This window comes from Varanus komodoensis, unplaced genomic scaffold, assembly GCF_004798865.1.
Source record: "Varanus komodoensis strain SLA01 unplaced genomic scaffold, ASM479886v1 scaffold52, whole genome shotgun sequence".
Lineage (NCBI taxonomy): Eukaryota > Metazoa > Chordata > Lepidosauria > Squamata > Varanidae > Varanus > Varanus komodoensis.
This window is the reverse complement of record NW_025336114.1, coordinates 2865407-2886858: the sequence shown is the minus strand read 5'-3', so window position 1 is coordinate 2886858 and position 21452 is coordinate 2865407. Positions and strand designations below refer to the sequence as shown.

The window sequence follows — 21452 nt, the reverse complement described above, 5'->3', positions numbered from 1 at the left end:
ATCATTCAGATGTTTTAAACTACAGCTCCCATAATCTTTGGCCATTGACCATTCTGGCTAATGGGAATTGTAGCTCAAAACATGGGAAGGCTTTATCTAGGCACAGCTTTACCAATTTATTATGAACAAGTCTTTGATACCAGTCAAACTTAAAACTTATACGATCTTTGCCTTGTATAGGTGCCCTTCATAGATTAATGAGGAGCAGTATAGGAGCCGCTTTTCCATGGCTTCATCCCACTTTGCTGTTGTAACAGTTAAAGGGAAGTTTTCAGCAATCAAGAGCTTTCCTACGCAGTTACTGACCAGCTTAGATCAAGACTGATAACTGGTTGAGGTGGATTCATGCAGTTGACTGTGCCCACCTGGTTCCATGTTTCTAAATGCAGCAGTACCATGACATGGAGCCATAGAAGATCAGCTCCCATGTGACTTCTGCAACTTATAAAGGGCATCATAGATGCAACTGTGTCATTGTTGACATTATCAGTGTCCTTCGTGCAATGTGTCTGCAGGGCAGACTGGGTAAAACTATTTTTGGTATATAACCAGCTGTCTTTGAATTCTGTTTTTGGATGTTGATATTTTTCCCTTCTCACCCCCACCCTTCCCCCACATAGAGTTTGGAATTTAAAATCTTGCTTGGACTTTAAAGTGACACTTAAAACAATTCAGTTTTCTTCTGAATGAAGGTTGGTGATGGACAATCTATTTAGCTTTTTTGTGACATGCAGTTTGCGGATAGGAGATAGATATATAAGGAAACATGGTGGTTTTGTTCTGCCTTTTAGTATCACTTCCAATAATTGATTTAGACAGTTTCAGATGGCACTCATTTCTTGGGGGTCACAGAGGAAAGAATATATTCTAAGTTTAAACTAGGAAGTGATCCTTTATAATGATGCGTCACCATGCTTAGCCTGAGCATGTCAATAGTGTGTGTGTACACACATGCACATATGTGAACCTTGCTTACCCAGGTATCTTATTGTAGTTAAGAGATGCGCCTCTGCCATTCTATACCCATCATGTGCATTGTGACATCAAGACTCTTGCTAACAAGACACAATGAAGGACGAAAGATGTGAATGGGAAGCAGATGGTTTCAACCTTCTCATTAGGTGCTGTGCTCCTGTTATTACACAATTAGATTTTGTGGCCTGCTTGACATCAGGGTTGGTAAGCAGAGTAATTTAGGCTTATATTCTTACTTTTAGTCCTCCATTCCTCTAGGATGTGGTAGGAAAATGTCAGCATGGCAGGACCTACTTACTTTTAACCAACCCAAGTCAGGTGGGAAACAGTGGGAGATGGAAAAATTTAGTATTAGGGAATGTGATGCTTTTAAGCATATGCTTGGTCCAGGGATTTATTTTTCATTCCAGCACTTAGCTCAGTGCCCACATATCCTCTCCTGGTTTACCCTGAGCTTTCTTTGTTTCAGCCATCTAATTTAGAAAATTGAGGGGGAAGAGATTAACAGTGCTTTGTTGCTGCTGTTAATCAATTGAGAGCCAGAAATACTTGTGGGTCTACTTCAGATCAACCAGAGATCCACCAATAGATCCTGCACCACCTTATCTCGACCCTTTAAAACATGAAGCTTACCAGGCATTGTGTGTGTGTGCATCTGTCTGTGTTACCTGGATTCAGACAGCATCCACAGAATAGCAGCAAAGAGGGATATGCCAGAAGGCACAGTAAAGGTGTAGCAGCATATAGATTTGCTATTTTAGACTGTGGTATAACTTTAAGGAAAAAGTGCAAAATTCTATTGCTCTTTGATGGAAAGTGTATGAGGGTAAGTCTCTTACATCTGTCATAATTGATTCGGTTTATGGAATTTTTCTTACAATTGGGGGTTTCTTACAAAACCTGCAATATGCATAAGCAGTGCCTATTGTGATCATGGCTCTTGGGTATTAGCATCTCTATGAAAGCTTTTTCTTGGTCCTTTGATTCTTTGTTTCCTGTGCTTTTGAATCTTGTACAAGAATCTCTATTCAAACTGACTGACTGGGTAATTTCTTCACACAAGAGCACAGTCTGTGGAGTCATAGTCCAGACCCATGCCTTCACACATGCAGGTGTCCCTGGCTTCAGTATGCAAGAAGGAAAGCTCTGGAATGGATCCAGCTGAGAAGAATAGTAAGGCATTGATTTGATACCTTTTACAGTTCCTCTTCTGTGTCCTAGAAGAAGCCCTTTTTCAACCACCCCATTTAGGCCCTCATAGCTGCAAATCCCTCTTATTTGCCAGCAAGGCATTCTAAAATGTATGGGAAGAACCCAGTTCAACTTTTCCATTTCTCAAATCTTGTATCCTCTTTGTGGCTTTTTGACAGGAAAAAAAGACCGAAAGCTCAAAGAAAGTCCATCCCAAGGTATTTACTGTGTAGCAGAAGCTTTCTTTTAGTACTCCTTTGCTCTGTTTACTCTTTCCAGCACTCCTCCTCTCTGCATCTGCTCTTTCACTCACTGCACGGCAATGTGTGGCCTCCTAACTCCATTTCCAGCACTTGCATGTTAGCCGTAGACATCACTGTCCCAAGGGGTGGAAAGGTACTACATGCCACTGGCCTGGGGTTTTTGGGAAGGGACAGTGACTCTGTTGTAGCCTTAACCCTTTTTAGAGTTTCTTGTTTTAACATAAAGTGCAATTAGGATTTTTTTTTTTTTTTTTGGTAAAGTGTGTTTTCACCCCTTTCAGTGGTAATAGCCTTATGAAATACTACTGCCCCATAGTCTAGGGCAGGGCAGGGCAGGGCAGGGCAGGGCGGGGCACTCACCATCTGTCACACTGTGGACTGTATATTTTAGATACGTGGACTCATACAGATATTTGAATTGTTAAATCACCCCCAGTTTGAGCCCCCCTCCAAAAAGGAAGATGTTAATAGGTACAGGATATGGCCAGTGTGCCCACCCCTGGTCTAGAGCATATGATTTGCATCAACTGTTGTGGCTAATCATGGCTTTCAAAGCTAACCTGTCCTTTGGCCTCATGTCCAAACTGGCAAGCCACGATTGTGGATTGAAAACAGCAATGATGGGAAATGCGAGATAGGAGACAGTTGCTTGTTTACCGTCATTAATAAGTTGTGTGCTTGCCTCCCCCTTCCTCCCCACTCTAAAGGGAGGAAGGATTAATAGGGAGTGCATGAGCCTGTTCATCATGGCCAAATCATAGTCTGATCCCTGCACTGGAACTCGGTGAGAGAGTGATGAGTTTCTAAGCATATTCTCTTCCTGGCTTTTGCCAGCCAGTTCATGTTTGTACTGGCTGGCAAATCTCCAAGGTCTCAACACTTGCTTGTTTTTTTTCAACTCACTCTTCCAGTCTCCAAACATATTTTGGTGCTCATACAGTTGGAATGAAGTGTGTTTGTCTATGTTACATAAATCTGGCTATCCTTCTTGTGGTTTTCTCAGTGATTTCCTACTCTGTTGTTCGTTTGATGTACTACAAACTTGGACAGAGCAACTTTGTTACAGCTCCACTGATTGTATCTGACAGCTCTACTGCTTCCTCCCAGGGATCTCAGGGATGACCAGTGGACTGACATAGAAAAGGAGCTCAGATTGAATTGTTGGGGAACAGGTTCACCCAGAGGGAGTGAAGTCATGGTTCTTCAATGGGGTAGTCTTCAAATGACTGTCTTAAAAAGATGGCAAATAAGGCTACATCAGAACTTCTGTTGCATGAAGTGAAAAAGTAGATTGGAAAAAAAAAACATAAAGGAGGTAACCACTCACAACAGACAGATTTAAGAAGGTTTTTATGACAAGCCAGTTACCTTCCTCAAGGAGAGGAGAAATGTAGTCCCCTAGGAATACTGCAGGCAATGGGATACCACAGTGTGATAAATGTCTGAAGACAAATACAATCATGCGTTTAGCACTGCAGGTTCTCAGGCAGTGGTCCTGGTCCAGCAATGCAACCCAGTACTACAGCAACAGAAATGATGCCATGCCTTAGTAAAGCACTGACCACTTCAAGTGCATCAGAGAATGCTACACTTGCAATCTCTGGGAGATTGTGGAAAGTGTCCTCTAGTGATGGGTTGAAAACCAAAGCCCAGTTGTATGGATCACTGGGAACTGGTCGCTGCCTGAAAGAGCCGTGCGAGAGATCATCTGTACAAGAAGTAGCTTAGTTCCAGTGAGTTGGGAAGCCAGGGAGCAGTCAGCAAGGTCTGGATTGCTGAGAAGTTCACAAAGGCACTGACCAAAGCCATAGAAGGCTGTTTTCAGGCAGCAGTCACTCAGCAAGCGCTTGGATGCAGGCTTTGAGAGGAGAAGGCAGGAATGCTCATTGATTCTAGGCAGTCTAGTCTCCAAGTTGAGGCAGTGCCTGGTGCAGCTCCTCCACCCCGTGTATAATCATTCCTGCTACTATATAATTCATACAGATTTAGGGAAGCCTGAAAAGTTCCTTGTTTGTTCTAGCCTTCCTCTGCTGATATTTTATTGGACTGGGTTGTAGACCTCTGCTGGTATGTGGTGTTGTTTTTCTTTTAGAATGTTTGCTGCTTTTATTACTGCACCCATTTTATTATGCAGATTTTACTATTGGGAAGGTTTCTACCTTGAAAGGTGGCCCAGAAGTACTTTAAATAAAAAGCAAAAAAGATACAAGCAGTGGCAGCTACTAGTTGTACCCTGCTTCGCTTCAGTGGTTAATTCTGGGTATGAAAATCCAGTTTCCTGTTGCCAGTCTAAGATTCTGCTTGCCAGCTCCATGCTGCTGCCTCCATCCAGTGTCTCTGCTCCCTAAGCACTGTGCATCTGCTGGACATCCTATCACCTGTGAATGTTTCAGGGCAGCTGCCCCAACTCTACACAGAAGAACAAGTCAGGCTGCAATTATGTTGCATTTTTTGTGCCCCTTTCTGAGGGTAGTCTTTCTACTTGTGTATCATAGCAGTGCACTGAAAAGCCAGTTTAGAAAAGAGAGCGAGTGTATTTGTTTACAGATGCCAGTAAACATTGTGCATTACTCTGGTGCTATGGCAGTTCTGAATACTCACTTTTTATAACTACTTCAAGAGGAGGAATATTTGTTAGGACAGGATGTTGTAATTCACAGTTGTTAAGATACATATTTAAAAATGCGTGATTTAGGTAATTTGCTGGCTTCTCAGAGGCAGTTTTGTGCCTCCTTTGCAATGTGTTATAAGCTCTTGGGACACAGAATGTTAGAGCTGCACAAAGGGGGTGGAAAGTCCCACAGAGACTTGCATGAGGATATCCTGTTCCTGGTAGCACAAGTACTGCTGCTCCTTGTACAAACTTTCCATGCCAGCCCTTTGGAATGATCCAAGTTTTGTGTTTTCTCAGTTCAGAATGTTCAAAGATGATTCCTTAAATCCAATGAGAACTGAGTATATAGCTCTGTATTTGTTTCATTTTAACATGATTGCTTGTTTTGCTGTGTTGCTTTTAAAATTAAACTTGGTTTGTTCAAAGAAGCCAACTTCAAATTAAGGTACTGGCTTGTATTATTTAAATTAACACTTAGATACAATTGTGTTATGGCCAAATCAAATGTATCCGTGAGAGAAAGTGTGTCGCATATGTTATATATGTCTGGGAGTGGCCCAATGCCACCCAGTGAGCTTCATGGCCTAGTGGGGATTGAAATTTGGATCTCCTGAATTTCAGTTCAACACAGAGACTGCAGAAGTGCCTCTTGTGATATGCTTTTTGCTTAGGCTTTACAGGTCTCTTTTCCTTGCATCTTTGGAATGAATCTTCATTTGGAATTCATTGCCATTGGAATAAATGGCCTATTGTTCAGAGTAATGGGTTTAGGACTAGAATCTAATGTGCATATTACCCTACATGGAATAATATTTGTTGTCTTCATGCATTCATTTGGATAACAAAGTTTCTGTCCCTGACTAGCTATGATAGGGGAGCCTCTGCTGATGCTGACTTTGCAAGGGTTATACACCAGGAATAGGTACTCCCCAGATGCCTTGCCCTTCAACTGCCATCACTCCCAGCTAAGACTCAGTGGTTGTAGGAGTCGGTCCAAGAACTTCTGGTGGACACTGGGTTGCCTGAACTATATAGCCACAAAATTCTCTTGAGGGCCTAATGAAAGATGGGGCAATTTACTTGATCACAAAGTGCTGCAAAGAAAGCGTAACTCAAATGCGTAATTTACATGTGCTAATGATACATTTTTTAAAAAATGCATGCATTTGCATGAGAGTGGCAGGAGTTGCAAAATTGCCAGTGGACTTGCTACCTGCTGCCTTGTTTTGCTGGTTTAAGTTCCTTCTGTAAAATTAGAAGCTGGCAATTCTTGGTGTGCTTGGAAGCTGGGCGTTTAAGAGCACTGTTGTGGTGCACTTTTTCAGACAGTGACCAACAAATTTGTTTGAATTTTGTCTTTTCCATGAACTCTCAAAGGCAGCCTCCTCCAATTTTGTGTCTATCAGATGGGTCAGACTGCAGCTTCCCCTTATTCTCATTGATCTGGCAATTGCCCATGTGAATGGGAATGATGAGAGTTGTAGTCCAATCATATAGCAAGCACCAGACTGGGGAAGGCTGCTCTGAGTTGTAGCCATATCATGACCCTCAGCATACCTTCTGTCTACAATACAGGATATTATTGGTTTATTGTATGGCTGTTAGTTTTATTTATTTTAAGAATGTCATCCTGGTATCTTACCACAATTGGCTCCAATGTAGTCAGCAAAATAAAAGTACGAAAGAAAATCTAAAGAATTGAAGAAAATACAGCACAAGTATAGCATTCATTGTGTTGTTCAGTATGTTATTATACAGGAAATATCTTGTTATTATAGTCATTGATTGTTTATATTTATTGCTTTGTTTATATTATATTGAAAGCTGTCCTGAGACAATTGGGTTGTATAGGATAGGATAAAAATATTCTAAACAATAAATAAATATTTTGGGTGGAGGAAAGTAATTACATAATTTAATTGTAATATCTGATTGTTTACAAGTGCACACTGCTGAAGAGTTAAAAAAAAACTCATTGGCATGTTTCAGAACGATCTGATTTTTCAGGGGTTTCTTAGATGACATGCCGGAACTTTCTTATCTTCTCTGTGGCCTACATGGCCACAGCTGCATGAACTGAAAAAATCAAAATAAAATGATGAGAGTAATGCTGATCTTGGTAAAGCTAGCTTGAAGAGCTTGTTTTTAAAATACTGATACCATCTTTTAGAAATGCACTGAATCATGATCCGTTGCTATTTTATCACTTTAAATAAATATTTGTATATTGAACATTGGATTGGCTCTTTAGTCATGCTTGTAGTAGACCCATTAAAATCAAAAGAGCTTAGGTTAATCAGGGCCAACTTGGCCTGTAGATTTCAATGGGCCCGTTTAAAGTATGATTACATCTGACTCTAAGTGTTCCGATGAAGATGTAGTTATAGATTCAGGGGTTGGGGAGACAAACAGTAAATAATACTTTTAAAATATGTGAAAAAATTGAAAACAAACCAGACAAAAGTATGAAAACAATACTATATGAATGCAGGTATGGCCATATCATTTTTTTAGTACTAGTCTTAAATGTTTACACTTTTACATTTACTGAAACCAGGTGTGCTGACCTGATGAAGATAGCTGCTTATCCATAGGACTGTACATAAGAGGAGAATACTTCTACTACTACTACTGTTGTTGTTTTGGGCCCTTTTCTGATCCTTGACCAGTTTGATCTCAGCCTTAGTTCCACATTTGTAAAATCTGTAGTTCTCTGGGTTGTTCTGAAGGTAGACACACAGGTTGTAGAAACTTGTCTATTCTTTATATATAAATAGTTGTGGTAACACATTTGTTTTCCCCTTATCTATGTTGCTTATGCATCTCTCCGACTGATACAGCAACTTTCATTTTTTATATGTATACATAATTTCTTTTAAGAATAAGAATAGTACTGCCATAGAAGAACCATTGGGATATTTCAATTAATAGCACCACAGCTGTGAGTTAGGGGATTTCTGCAGGTTTGAGCAGATGCCACTAGGTGTTACTCTATGTTAATGCTTCAGTAGACAATAAGGAGGAATTTTAAAAAATAAGCAGAAATAATGAAGCGGAGCTTAACCTCAAAAGGTAAATATGCTACAGGTTCTGCAACTATGACTTCAAGTACTCTGCAGGAGCTCTAAGCAGGTTGTTCTTCCCTTCTGTTCCCATTCTTTCTTTCTTTAAGTGCTATGCTTCTCTGTCTGTACGGTTTGCTTTAGATTCCTTGGAATTCAGAAGTTGACCTTTGGTGGCATGACGTTATGAAAAATGCTAGCAAAGAGTGTGAGCCTGTCTGGTGTGATGCAGAAGATGAATTGTTTATTCTCTATACCAGTGGGTCAACAGGGAAACCCAAGGTATGTTGTTTTATTCTAGGGCAATACCAAAATATCAGAATTGTTGCTTATTGTCAAATGGCACTCTTTTACCACTCTGCTATGTTGTCAGCATTTTTGCTTGATTTGCTTTTCTGGAAATATGGAAGCAGAATTGCTGAATGAGTAAGGATGCTGCCCTTGTCTGTCTTTGCTGGGCTGTGATCCTGAATGCATTCGCTAGGGTGCAGCATCACTGAACATTCTGAGACTCATTTCTAAGCAAGCTTGGAAAGGCTTGCAATGTGTGTCTGCTAGCAAGGTGTGTTGTGTTATCATCTACCATCTTGAAAGTATGTCTAAACCAACACAAAAATCATACTGAATTATATAATCAATTTAATTATATGTTTAATATCTGTATTTTAATTGAACTATTTTTATATTTTTATTGCATTTCTGTATGGCCCAGCACCCAAAACACTCTGGGTTGTTCACAAAACAAAAAAAGAAAACCTAAAATGCAGTAATGTACTAGAAGAGTGAGCGCGCGCGTGCGTGTGTATGTGTGTGACAGAGAGAGAGAGAATGAGAAAATGAGAGAGAAAAAGAGAACATATTTTTTTCAAGAGCTGTTAGGATTGTGGGGTAGGTGCTTCTATCTCTACAAAATGGTAGCGATACAGTTACATTACAGAGAAATATAACTTCATGGCGGTGTGTCCCTATAAAACATGATCATACAGATCATACTGCAATTTGATCAATATTTCTTGTCCTTATTCTGAATTCTTATTAATATATTTGGGCAGAGTTGTGGTGCTTGGGAAGAGTAATGTTCCCACAGTGTTTTCTGAAGGCACATGAGGCTCAAACTAAGCAAGGCTGGGTCTGGTCAATGTTTGGAGAAACCACCTGGGAAGCAGATGGAGTCAATTGAGTTCCATTGTAGAAAAAGGGGGTGGTATTAATTTAATGGATGGATTAATAAATACTCTTGGTATATGCTCCCACTAGTTTTAAATACTGGCTCATGTAGATATCTTATGCTCTGTATTTTAGGGTGTTGTTCATACAATAGGTGGATATATGATTTTTACTGCTGCTACCTTTAAATATGTGTTTGATTACCATCCTGAGGACATTTACTGGTGCACAGCTGACATTGGATGGATAACAGGCCATTCCTATCTCACATATGGACCCTTGGCAAATGGGGCAACCAGCATTTTAGTAAGTTCTGTGATAAAGTGTGTCTGTATGGTAGGGGTACAATTTGTGGGCCCTATCCAATTTCAGAGAAACTTCCAAGGGCTGCATTCCTGTGGTGGGTGTGGCCAAGGGCAAAATGGATGCTGAGCAGGACCAACAGTAAAAGGGGTGGGATGCAAACCACTGAAAATATTAGCATATTCTAGCTTCAGAGTCTTGGAAGAGGCATTTCAGATTTTTAGGATGGATTAAATCCAGGGGGAAGGATGTGTCATCTGGGGAACCAGAATGGGTCAGGTTTGCTGGGATTGGCCCTTATGTCTAAGTTTGTCTACCCCTGTTGTATGAGAGCATTCTAGGAGGAAGCCCTTACAGATGTGCAATTACAAGGTTAGAATGTCTTGATACACATGGATTGCATTTGTCTATAACACAACATCCTTATTAGTAATGACTGAGAGAGCAGCTAAACAGTCTGGTTGACTAAAAAGAAGAGTGGTCCCCAAAGCCAGACTTTTATTCTGAGATTCAGTGCTGATCAGAACAACGGTGATTCTCTCCTTGATCTGATACACAGAAGATGGAGTCCCACACTCTCCTTGCTCTTCTTTCTCCCCATAATCCTATAAAGAGTAAATGCTGGTGAGAACACTGTTATATAGGCTACAGGAACCGTGTAGGGTTGTAAACTTTGTCTCATGTGCTGAAAGCAGCTGGGGAGGTCATACAAATCACTGTGGCTTCTGCTCAGTTTGAAGGGCTCCCCATTTACCCGGATGTGGATCGTATGTGGAGCATCATTGACAAGTACAAGGTGACCAAATTCTACACAGCACCTACTGCCGTTCGCCTCCTCATGAAGTACGGAGAGGAACCTGTCAAGAGGTAAGCATGGCTTTTGGTGAAAGGGGTAAGTGTTTTCTCACAAACTCCCAGAATGTTTGTTGGAAATGCACAGCCCCAAGTGCCAATGCTGGATCAGAACTGTAGGACAAAAATAACTCTCTCAGTCCTTCCCTTGGACCACCTACATTCTGATTACATGTTTATTTCTAACTTGGTGTCTATGATCTAAAGTCGGGAAAGGGGAGGGAATAAAAACTTGACTGGAACTTAGTGTTTACTTTGCGCCCTGGCGACTGCTAGAAAATGCATGTCTGAATCTCTTACAAATTACTGTCCTTGCTATTGCCAGCTGTTGACACCTGCAGCTACCTTAGTGCACTGTCTTAGTGAAGCTTACTAGAAGAGCATGTGCTTTGAATGCAGAAGGTTCTGAGTTCAGTTCCCAGCCTCTCTGCTAGCAGGACTAGAAAAGTCCTCTGCCTGCACCTTCAGGACCTCCTAGATGCTCCCGGCTTTATTGATCTGTGGTCTGTTGCATGGATTTACATCATCCTCTTTGAATGACTAGTTCTGGAACAAGGCCTCAAACCAGACTTGTTTCCTGTGGGTAATTTTCCTTTTTAAAACCTTTGTTCTTATGACAGGCACAGCAGGAAGTCCCTCAAGGTGCTAGGAACAGTTGGGGAGCCCATCAACCCAGAAGCATGGCTATGGTATTACAGGGTCGTTGGTGAAGAGCGATGCCCTATAGTAGATACCTTCTGGCAGACAGAGACTGTAAGTATTTTACCACTTGTTGTACCTTGGGAATGAATAAGATGGACATGTTTATTTGTGCAGTGGGTTTCCTTGCTCTTCAAGCAGCCAGTTTTAAGCTTTAATCTGTACCTGGCCAGTGCTCTTCAGTATGGATGTGGGGGGAGGCCCTGGTGTCAGAATCTTGGAGATCTCAGCTATTCCTCCTCTGTCTTATCCAGTGTACTGCTGGCAAAGGTATTCCAGAACCTTAGATTTTATATTTCTCAAGTGAGGGACCCAGCATTTTTACATTTCTTGCTCTGAGAAATCCAAGAGGCAGCTCTAGGTCCAATCTGTAACCATCACAGGATCTCAGAGCCTCATTCGGATAGGGCTACGAACCTGCAGAGTCCTTTGTGCTTCACCATTGTGTCAGTTATTACCTGACTTACCTTCACCTGCTTTGTAACATCTTTTCTGAAAAAGAGATCTGAAGAATTTTAATGTGTGCCCATTTTTGGTGATCTTCTGTTGGCCTAATAAAAGTATTACCTTAAATACTGGTTTTTAGAATTTTCCTTATGCTCAGTGGGGTTACCTTTGGATTCATTTCAGCTCCCTTCTATTTCTTTCTCTTTGATTCTCAATCCTTCTTCCCCTTGTGTTGTGTGAGGCATTTACTGTCTCTACTTCATGACCTTCTCTTCCCCTTGGGAGTATATTTGAGGCTGTGAAATTATCTAGGTGGGTCCATTTCAGGGGAGCAACACTATTCATGACCTTTGTATGTGGGTTTTTCCTGCAGGGTGGCCACGTATTGACTCCTCTCCCTTCTGCCATTCCAATGAAGCCAGGCTCAGCTGTAAGTATAGATTCTGCTTTTTCTTCCCAATTCATGTGTGATTCTGGGATTGATCCTTGACTTTGGAACAGCACTTCCCATACATATGCAAACAGCAAAACAGCTTGTTTTATGGGTGCACATGCAAGGATTTCTTGTTTTATGGTTTTAAAGCATGCTGAAAGATGGGTTGAGGAACCTATGGCTTTCAGATGTTGTCAGGCTCCTTGTCCTGCCAATCTCAACTAGCATGACCAATGGTAAGGGAGAATGGGTGTTGACGTCCGATAACATATAGAGAGGAGCAAGTAGAATCTCTCTTCTTAGACATTCCAATATGGGGTGATCGTCCCTACAATGAAGAGAATTTCCCTTATCCATCATCCAAACCAGATTGAACGCTGATGGGAAACTTTGGACATACACCCAGCCCCCCCTAGTTATGAATGTCCAAGTTAAGAAAAACCCGCCTTGAGCGGTCAGTGGGCACCTGTGGGTGGCAGGTGGCAGGCAGCAAGTGGGAAGCAGTTACTGTCTCTCTCTTGTCCATGCCTATAGTTACTTATTATTACTGTATTATTATCAATACTAAAATGTTGCATTGTGTTTAAGATGTTTTAGTGTCTATGAAGAGGTTCCTTAAGTATTTTATACTTTTTATATACACAATCCATCTTAAATAGAAATTCAACTTAAAGATGATCTCAGGAACAGAACTAATTCTTAACCCAGGGACAGGGTGTAAATCAAAGCTAGAGAAAAATTTGAAGTTAATTCCTTGAGCAACAGACTACATAAGACACTTTGACTTCTGGGCTCAAGGTCCCTTTCCAAGCTGCCGTATGCTTGCTTTTCTGGGGTTTAGTTTGCATTTCCCAGTTTTTCAAAATCCTATTATGAATATTCCTTGGCAGACATTTCCTTTCTTTGGAGTGGTCCCTGCAGTGCTAGATGAATCTGGGGAGGAGTTGGAAGGCGAAGCAGAAGGTTACCTGGTAAGAAAAAGCAAAGTTTATTGCTGGTTCAGCCAAATCAATATCTAGAGTTCCATGTCTCATGTTCAAGGATTCTTTTTTTGCACAAGTCTGTGCATGGATGATCTGTCCCTTAACTTGCTCTTCCTGCTGCGGAGGCTTTTATCGCTGCAGATAAAAAGCCTTTTGTAATTTGTTTGCAGTTTAAAAGCTAAAATGGATGGTGATGCAAGAAATCCATGATTGTCTTTCATTTTTTTAAAACTTATGAGCAGCCATTGGAGGGCCTGGTTTTGATTGGACAGTGATACTGCAGGAACAAAAGTTTAACCCTTCCTGAAATGGCCTCTCTACACGAATTCTTCCTGCTGGGAAGAAAAGAGATATTTCTCCCCAATAGCAAACAAATGTAGAGACTAATATAGAGGTGTGGAATTTCAGTTGGGAAATGAATACAGAGCAGAACTGGTTAATAATCCCCCCATGCTGTTTATCTGATCAAAATCTGAGCCTTTTCCTGCTGCTTTTGTTGATATTTTTCTTCTAATAGTGGCAAAGATTTGCATTATTTGAGCAGACTGGATTTTCAGAGGAGCTTGCAAGCAAGTTTATTGAGAGCAAAGGTTTATAGAACATATCTGCACAATGGGCCACTGCCCAGAACACAGTCATTGGCTGTAGAAGAAATTGTACAGGGTGGTGGTAGTCTGGGAGAAAGGGGACAGGGTTGCTTGGGTGCTTTCCAACTTCTGGGTTTGATTGCCACACTTGCGTTTATGAAAGATGATGCCATTCTGTCTCATTATTTAAGGATTACGTTGCAGAGGGTGTTTTTTCAAGGCTTAGGGTACAAATGCAGTGAGCTAAGATTGACTTATACAGCCCCATAATGTAGATTTCCTGACATTTTGAAACTGATTTTATCTGCACCCCTATGATTTTATTTCTGGTTAGTAAATCCCCAAATGTATGGCATTCTACTTTTGTGTGCTGTATAAATATTTAAGTTTTTCTGAGTAGCCAGAATGCATTTGAACTGAAATACCTGATGATGATTTCTCTTGTAAAATACGTACTGTGGATTAAATGTGCATATGGATTCAAAGCTTGGCGTAGAATGTATTTTTATTGGATTGTAAATACTTTGTGGCATGACAACATAATACATACCATACCACTTCCATTACATTGTTCAGATTTTAAGGAGAATAGTGAAGGCACTGAGGGCAATTAGCCTGCTAGTTTTGGCCTGCCTGAATAGCTGTGCACATACATTTATGCCCTTCTCAAAGATAGTGATCTGAAAAGAAGTTAAATACAATTTTGTTTTTTAGATTTGACTGGTATTGCCCATCCTGTATTGTTTTGTGTGCATTCACTATGTTACTGATTATTTCTGTAAAACAAAGCATTTCTAAAAATGAGATGAGGTCCTGAAGAAAAAAAATAGCAAAGGAATTTTTTCTACCTAAAATCACTGCTGCAGCTCATTTTATTTGTGCAACTATCCAGTGAGACAGATTAAGCTGAGAGACAGTGCATGGCCATTCAGGCTTCATAGCTGAGTGAAGGTTTGAATTTTTCTCTCCTTGGCCATAGAGCATTACTCTCTACACCACACAATATTGACCTAACATTGGTATCTCAGATAAAAGTCAAGAAGCAGAGTTATGCAGGCGCTTCTCGTGGCCATGTTTAATTTTTAGTTTAAACAACAGTTTGGAAACAAACTACAATATTATGTAATTAAAAGTAGTCAAGGCAATATATGTTTTCCACCTTCCCACACGTTTAATGCAACCTTGATCTCTTTCAGGTTTTTAAGCAACCTTGGCCGGGAATAATGCGCACAGTGTACAAAAACCACCAGCGGTTTGAGACCACTTACTTCAAAAAGTTCCCTGGTTACTATGTCACAGGAGATGGTAAGGCTTCGGACAGTGTACTGGGCCAGAGAAAACTGGCATCTTAGAGAACTTGATTCCTATTGAATTTGGAAGAGCTTAAGCATAGCACTCACAAGAAGCTTAACCAGCTTCTTTGCCATGATTTCAGCTATTTCAGATTCTTACATCTGGGTTCTCTTTCTAATATATACTGGCTAACATGATCAATATAGGGTTTGTGAAGGTTTAATTTACAATCCTGGAATCTATACTTGGATCTGTACTACAAGTCCCATCTTCTTACTTACTGTAATTCTGGCCCAGAGAGCATAGAAAGGGTGGGTGGGCTGGTCATTTCTGCCCCCACCACTCTGTAATTTGAGCACTGCCTGGAATTTGTTAGTGGAGGGCAGCCATGAAACATGCATTATAAAGGGGAGGGCCTTTAAATTAATTCATTGTCCCTTTCCCACCCTACTCATTTGCCTTCATTGGGGCTCTCCCATATACTTTTAGAATTGGAGAGCAGCACTTCTGCAGAAGTTCCAGTTAGAAGTTCCCTAGTGGCTGTTGTATTATAAATTAGCTACTGATTTTTGCATGCTTCCATTTTAAATCCTTGTATCTGAGGTTTGAAAAAATGCATTACTATTTTTAAAATACTTTAGGGCAAAATCTTATGCAAGTTTAGACTTTAAAAGTCCCAGTCTAAACTTCTTTCTGTCTAAACATGTATAGAATTTTGCCCTTGCTTTGCTTTCCTTTTTTAATTCTTAATGCAAAAGGACAGATACTACTGTGTCACCTCTGCCGCTTTTTTGGTAGAATTCCAAATGCCTTTCTAGATGGCTCACTTACAGTGGCTGATTTGCTGGTTTTTCTAGGCTGCAAGAGAGATAAGGATGGTTATTACTGGATCACGGGTAGAATTGATGATATGCTGAATGTTTCTGGTAAGAGCAAAATCTTTATGTAACTTGCCTGTAAAATTCTTTCCATCATGTAGCAGCATTTGTAATGTCTTCAAGCATTGGTTTTTGGATGAAATATTTCCTCCTCAATAGTGTCTCAAGCTGCGCTCAGGAATATGAGGTAGGACAAATGGGAAAAACATCCAATAGCAGCATTTGGTTTTCTAGGGCTACTGAATGATCAAGCCCAAAACAAGCATTTTGAGCTACTGGTCTTGATAGTGGAAGGTTACTGGATACCTAAGTACACATACAAACTCTAGTATTGCAACAAGCAGATTATCAAATCTCTGAAAAATGTTTTGGGACAAGGTAAGACGTTTCAGAGAATGACTTCGTATTCCCAAGACCTGTTCTGTATATGTGATGGACTCTATTTTAGAGGTAGACATTTTTAATTTGTAAAAATGCTAGCTTCTTTCACAAGTGTCTGTTACCTAGCTGCAGATGGTCTTGCTGCAGAAATGTTCACTACAGGGTGGCTATGATAAATCAAACATGTCCCAAAAGTACCTTCTTTTGTTGTTTGTACATGCTGTCAAATTTTATCTAATATTGCAGCAATCCTATGAATGAATTCCCTCTAAAATGTCCTGTCCATGACAGACCTGCTCAGCTCCTGTAAACCTAGAGCTGTAGATTTCTTTTACATGCATATAAGAATACTTTTTATACTGTTACAGCTTCTCAAGTCCCATAAATTGCACTCAGAACAGTCTTTCTTGGCTGTACTCTCTTTATGGAACGTTTATGGAACGTTTGCACGATCTACAGCAGCCTTCCTCCATCAATCACTGCAAGATCTGTTGGACTATATGTCCCATAATCCTCAAGCCACATGGTTAGTGATGGGATGATGTGAGCTGAGTCCACCACATCTGGAGTTTGGGAAAGGCTGATTATCAATTCAAGATGTTAGTGCAAGAGGTTCCTTTTTATTTTGCAGTGATACTTGTTCGACAACATACAATTGGAACTAGAAGAATGAATGACAACTTTACTTGCTTCAGCTACTACAGTGGTACCTTGGCTCACAAACTTAATCCGTTAAAGGACTCTGGTCGTGACCCAAATTTGTCATGACCCAAGTCAAATTTCCCATAAGGTTCAATGTAAATAAGGTTAATCTGTTCTGTAAATATTTTTTTAATCACAAAAATTTGAAACAAAGTAACAAATTTTTTTTGTGGGGGAGAAGGGCATGATCACAGGAGTGCTGGGGAGGAGACAGGTGCGGTTGTGGGTGTGCTCATGCAGGGGGAGACGGGCATGATCGCGATTGTCACCTAATGCAGAGTTCACGAACTGAGGCAATTTTTCTTGGAAATTTCTGTTCGTGATCTGATTTGGTGGTGAACTGTGGTGTTCATGAGCCGAGGTACCACTGTATTATGAAAGTTGGTGTGACTGCCTAGAGCTTCAGCTTCCAGTCTGGGGCTTGACTTGATGGTTCCTCCCCTTTTGTGTAATATGTCTTTAGACATGAAGATGCACTGACATCAAGGCCAATTCAAGAAAAGCTGTGTTTTTTTCTGCTTGCAGGGCACTTGCTGAGCACAGCAGAGGTTGAATCAGCTCTGGTGGAGCACTCGGCTATCTCAGAGGCAGCAGTTGTAAGCCATCCACACCCAGTAAAGGGAGAGTGCCTGTACTGTTTTGTGACCTTGAAGGAAGGTCATGACTTCACAAAGAACTTGATGGATGAACTGAAGAAACAAGGTGACTGGGGCAAACCTTCTCATGTTGTGTGACTAAAAGTTCAGAGCCATTTTGAAAGGAAAAGAAACAGTTTTGTGACGCCTTAAAAATTGTTCATAAGGTTTCAAGGACACTATTGGCTTCTTCAGATGCAGTGGCTAAGGTTCACAAAAGCATATGCCTGTAGTCTTTAAGGTACCTCATGTTTCTTTATTTTGCTGCAAGAGATGAATACAGCTACATTTAAGGAAATCATTATGCTGAGAAGAGTCTGTGAAAAAGGATGAGGTGACAAGTTTTCTAAGAATATTGTTGGCAGCAAGATAGTTAACCATGTGTGGAATATGGGAAGTTGCCTTACACTCTATTAGGCTATCCATCTTGTACTCTCTAATTGAGGGGTGCAGAGTTTCAGGGCCAGTGATGAACATTACATTGGCTGCCGCCATGATCACCACCACCACCACCACATTTCTATACGGCCTGTAGCCGAAGCTTTCTGGGTGGTTCACAATGTGTAAGTCACTCATCCAGATTTCAACTAGGCCTGACCCGGCTTACATCTTCATGCTTTAGAAATGGTTGCTTAATGTTTAATAGCATCTCTTAGTGAGACATCAGTCCCTAGTTTAGCTATATGGTCAAGCAAGTCAGAGACAAGGATTTATCACTCTTCTTGTTCATCATGGCTTTATTTCCTTGTATAACTTGCCCTATGAATTGCGCTGATTTATCACAGCTGAAATAATTGTTTTCTCATTTGTAGTAAGAGAAAAGATTGGGCCCATTGCAACTCCAGATTATATTCAGAATGCTCCTGGACTGCCTAAAACCCGTTCAGGTATGACTTTAATTTTTGTGTTGTAGATATGCAAGAAACACAGCGCCTGATACAATGAATAATTCCTGTCTTAACTTATTAGAAATTGTATGTTCTGCTCTCTACTTGTTGCTTTGGAAACAGGTAGTTGGGAAATTTTGGAAGCTAGTGAAGCTGTCACTATTGTTCAGTAGTTCCTAGGCCAGCTGAGTGCCTGCTGAAAAACAGCAGCTAAGCAAATCATTCTGCTTCTGCTCCAGGGTTGTCAAAACTTCCTTAGCACAATTTTGATTGGCAGAAGGGATTCCAAGCAGACCACATGGCAATGCAACTACTCTAGGACAAGCTAGACCTTGCTTTGCATACAATTTATCTTCACTAGTGATCTTTTTTTAAATTAAAGCTTAACTCCTGACTCCAAGGAATTAGTAGTTAGTGAAATTTGTAGTATTTTATCCTGGTATTGTCAGGCCAGAGAAAACTAATGAATTCAGTTAGAATCCCATTATATTGTTTGTGAATCCAGTTCCGATTGTAAATACTATTAAACAGCTCAAATCCTAATATCCTACATAACTGTCAAAATGCTACTCTTGACTGATTTTTCTATAATGGTAGTTATGCTATCCCATCTTTACAGGTAAAATTATGCGGCGAGTATTAAGAAAGATTGCCAAAAATGACCGAGATCTGGGAGATACATCAACGGTGGCAGATCCAGCCATTATAAGCCACCTTTTTAACAACAGGTGTGAGACAATACTGTAGCAGAGGCATCCTGAAGAAAACAATAGTACAGAAACTTGGTGAGAATATGCCCCCATCCTCACAATGACTGTGTTCCTTGAGATGGAAAACCAACTTATGCGGAACTGAATATAAAATACTGCAAATGAAGAGAAGAAACTGGCGCTCCAAGATCCAGTCCTCTTGTGTTGTAGAGCTGTATGTCTGTGCCTCTGGAGAACTGTGTGCATTTTATTGTAGACCAATACTGCATATCTGAAATTTCAGCCTCATTTATTTCGTACAGAATGTCCATCTCATGATTTCCATGAGTTTGTGTTATGCATTGCTGTTGTTTTTTTTAATTTTTCATGTAAAGCAATGGGCAGAGTTAAGAATCTGCAGATATTAATGTGAAAAGTTGCTATGCTCCTGAGCTGTAGTTCAGAAGCCTTCAAAAGGTTTTGAGATCCAACAGACTGAGCAGTAATCCTCATGTTGAGGCAGAATTATTGGAACACGTCTTTTCACAATCCAGAATTCATCATGGATTTTTTTTGTAAAATATTGCATAATAACCTGGTTTGGCAATGTCATAGGAAATAGGACATTTAAGACAACTGTCAACAATGAAAATGCATAAAAAATCTTTTACAGTGATAGCTCCATTGGATTCATTATTGAAGTGGTTGTTGATAATTTTCCTCTAAAAAAGGGAGTAAAGGTATTCCCCGTGTCTTTCTTTTCTTCATGCATGTCTTGGTATATGTATGCAGATGACTTTTCCCAGTGCATTAGGAGAATTCTTTGATGAATGTAGATGCTAATTCAGATTATGGTAGTCATGAAGGATTGTGTTCAGTGCCTGGATGTTCCACTGGCAGAGGTTCTTAAATTTTGCTGCGGCTGTCTGGTGCAATGTAGCTACCAGTAAGATCTGGGTAGGGAGAGGGATCTTTAATTTGCTTTGATAGATGAGAAACGGGTGTTGTAATACCAAAAAAAAAAAAAAAAAAAGTGATGTAGGGCAATTCTATTACTTGCTTCTTCACATGACTATATGTTGCCCCTGATCATATGAAGGAGGTAGGTGCATGAATACTGCCAGTGATTTCAACCTGTTTGTGGTGACTGAAAACTCTCACTACAGTTGTGGAAATTGCGTCAGTTACATAGTTAGTGCAGTTAATGCAGCTTTCTTCCTGTGAGCATGGACATATGTGCAATCAAGAGAGCTGTTGCTTTCACAGAGGAGAAAAGGTAACAGAATTAATAGGGTACCAGTTAGATGAGAGAGATGTCTTACAGTCAGATGAATATATGCATAGTTCACAACCTATTCAAGCCATTATTGAACATTGGCAAAAGTTGATTCTTCCAGGACTTCTGTCATGGTGTGCTTATTGTAACAGTGGGAAACCCTTTGAATATAGTTGAATATGCAACCCAGAGTAACTCCCTGATAGTTGTAAATAACAGGGACGGGCTTCTTGTTTGAATAACTTTTGTCAAGGTATTAACTCCAGCACGTTCCTCTGTGCTGCTGGCCTGGGAATGCCTTTTCTCTATGATTTTTTATTTGTATTGGAAATGGCTTTATTTAAGTTTCATTACTATTTTTTTAAATAAGGTATTACATTTGACTGTGATGGCCATGCTGTGTTTTATCCCAAGATACCTTTTCTCATAACTGTTTGTAAATTGGAACAGTGTAAAAGCAATGTCCTTCAAACTATCTCCCTGACAAATAAGGATGCCCTGGCCTTGTCTCATGGTCATACATCTCTCAGTTCTCACCTGCTGTTAGTATCCTAAGTGCACTTGTGTGTGGTCTGTAACATTGGTATATATTTACCCTAATGTCCTACAGCATTAGAGCTAGGCCAGTGGCTTGCCCATGTGCTGCTAATAAGAAATAAATCCTTTTAATTGTGATCGGACATATTTTGGTTTGGGAAATGACTATAATTTTGTTTTTAATTGGAATAAATCAAAGAAATAAACCTATAAAAGTTAACAGTTGCTTGTGGATTTGTATGTTCCCTTTGTATATTTTGTTTTGAAACAATAACCAGGATTCTAGCTTAGTATTTTCATTATTTGCCTCTTATTTATTTGCTAGAGAAGACAGAAATAACAGCTACAGAATCCAACAGAGATTGGTCTCATAAAGAATTGTAGCCCTTACCCAAATTTAAGAAAATAGCTGTAGTAAAGCATATAAATGCATGTAGTATCTTTATGAATTATGGAAGAGAGGCCTATTTCTGGACCAAGTTTTTGTCAACTTGAGGTGGCTTTGACTCTCTAATTTTACTCATTCCTTGTCATGGTTGGAGTATTCTGCTTCCATCTTGCATGAAGGTTACAGTTAGCTGAGGCCATCTGCTGGTTT

General features: G+C 40.2%; 1 protein-coding gene across 2 annotated transcripts in view; it reads left to right on the top strand.

Annotated features, from left to right (window-relative positions):
- Positions 1-21079, top strand: part of ACSS2 (acyl-CoA synthetase short chain family member 2) — a 52983-nt gene extending 31904 nt beyond the window's left edge. The window contains exons 8-19 of one of the 2 annotated variants that reach the window (XM_044447440.1): positions 2346-2384; positions 8250-8387; positions 9408-9578; positions 10309-10442; positions 11048-11180; positions 11947-12003; positions 12897-12977; positions 14773-14881; positions 15727-15795; positions 17356-17532; positions 18278-18352; positions 18972-21079. In XM_044447440.1, coding sequence (XP_044303375.1) covers positions 2346-2384; positions 8250-8387; positions 9408-9578; positions 10309-10442; positions 11048-11180; positions 11947-12003; positions 12897-12977; positions 14773-14881; positions 15727-15795; positions 17356-17532; positions 18278-18352; positions 18972-19099 — 1311 coding nt within the window. In that variant the 3' untranslated portion in view covers positions 19100-21079. The remainder of the gene's footprint in view (positions 1-2345; positions 2385-8249; positions 8388-9407; positions 9579-10308; positions 10443-11047; positions 11181-11946; positions 12004-12896; positions 12978-14772; positions 14882-15726; positions 15796-17355; positions 17533-18277; positions 18353-18971) is intronic. The other variant, XM_044447441.1, reaches the window with a different exon arrangement.
- The last annotated feature ends 373 nt before the right edge of the window (positions 21080-21452 follow it).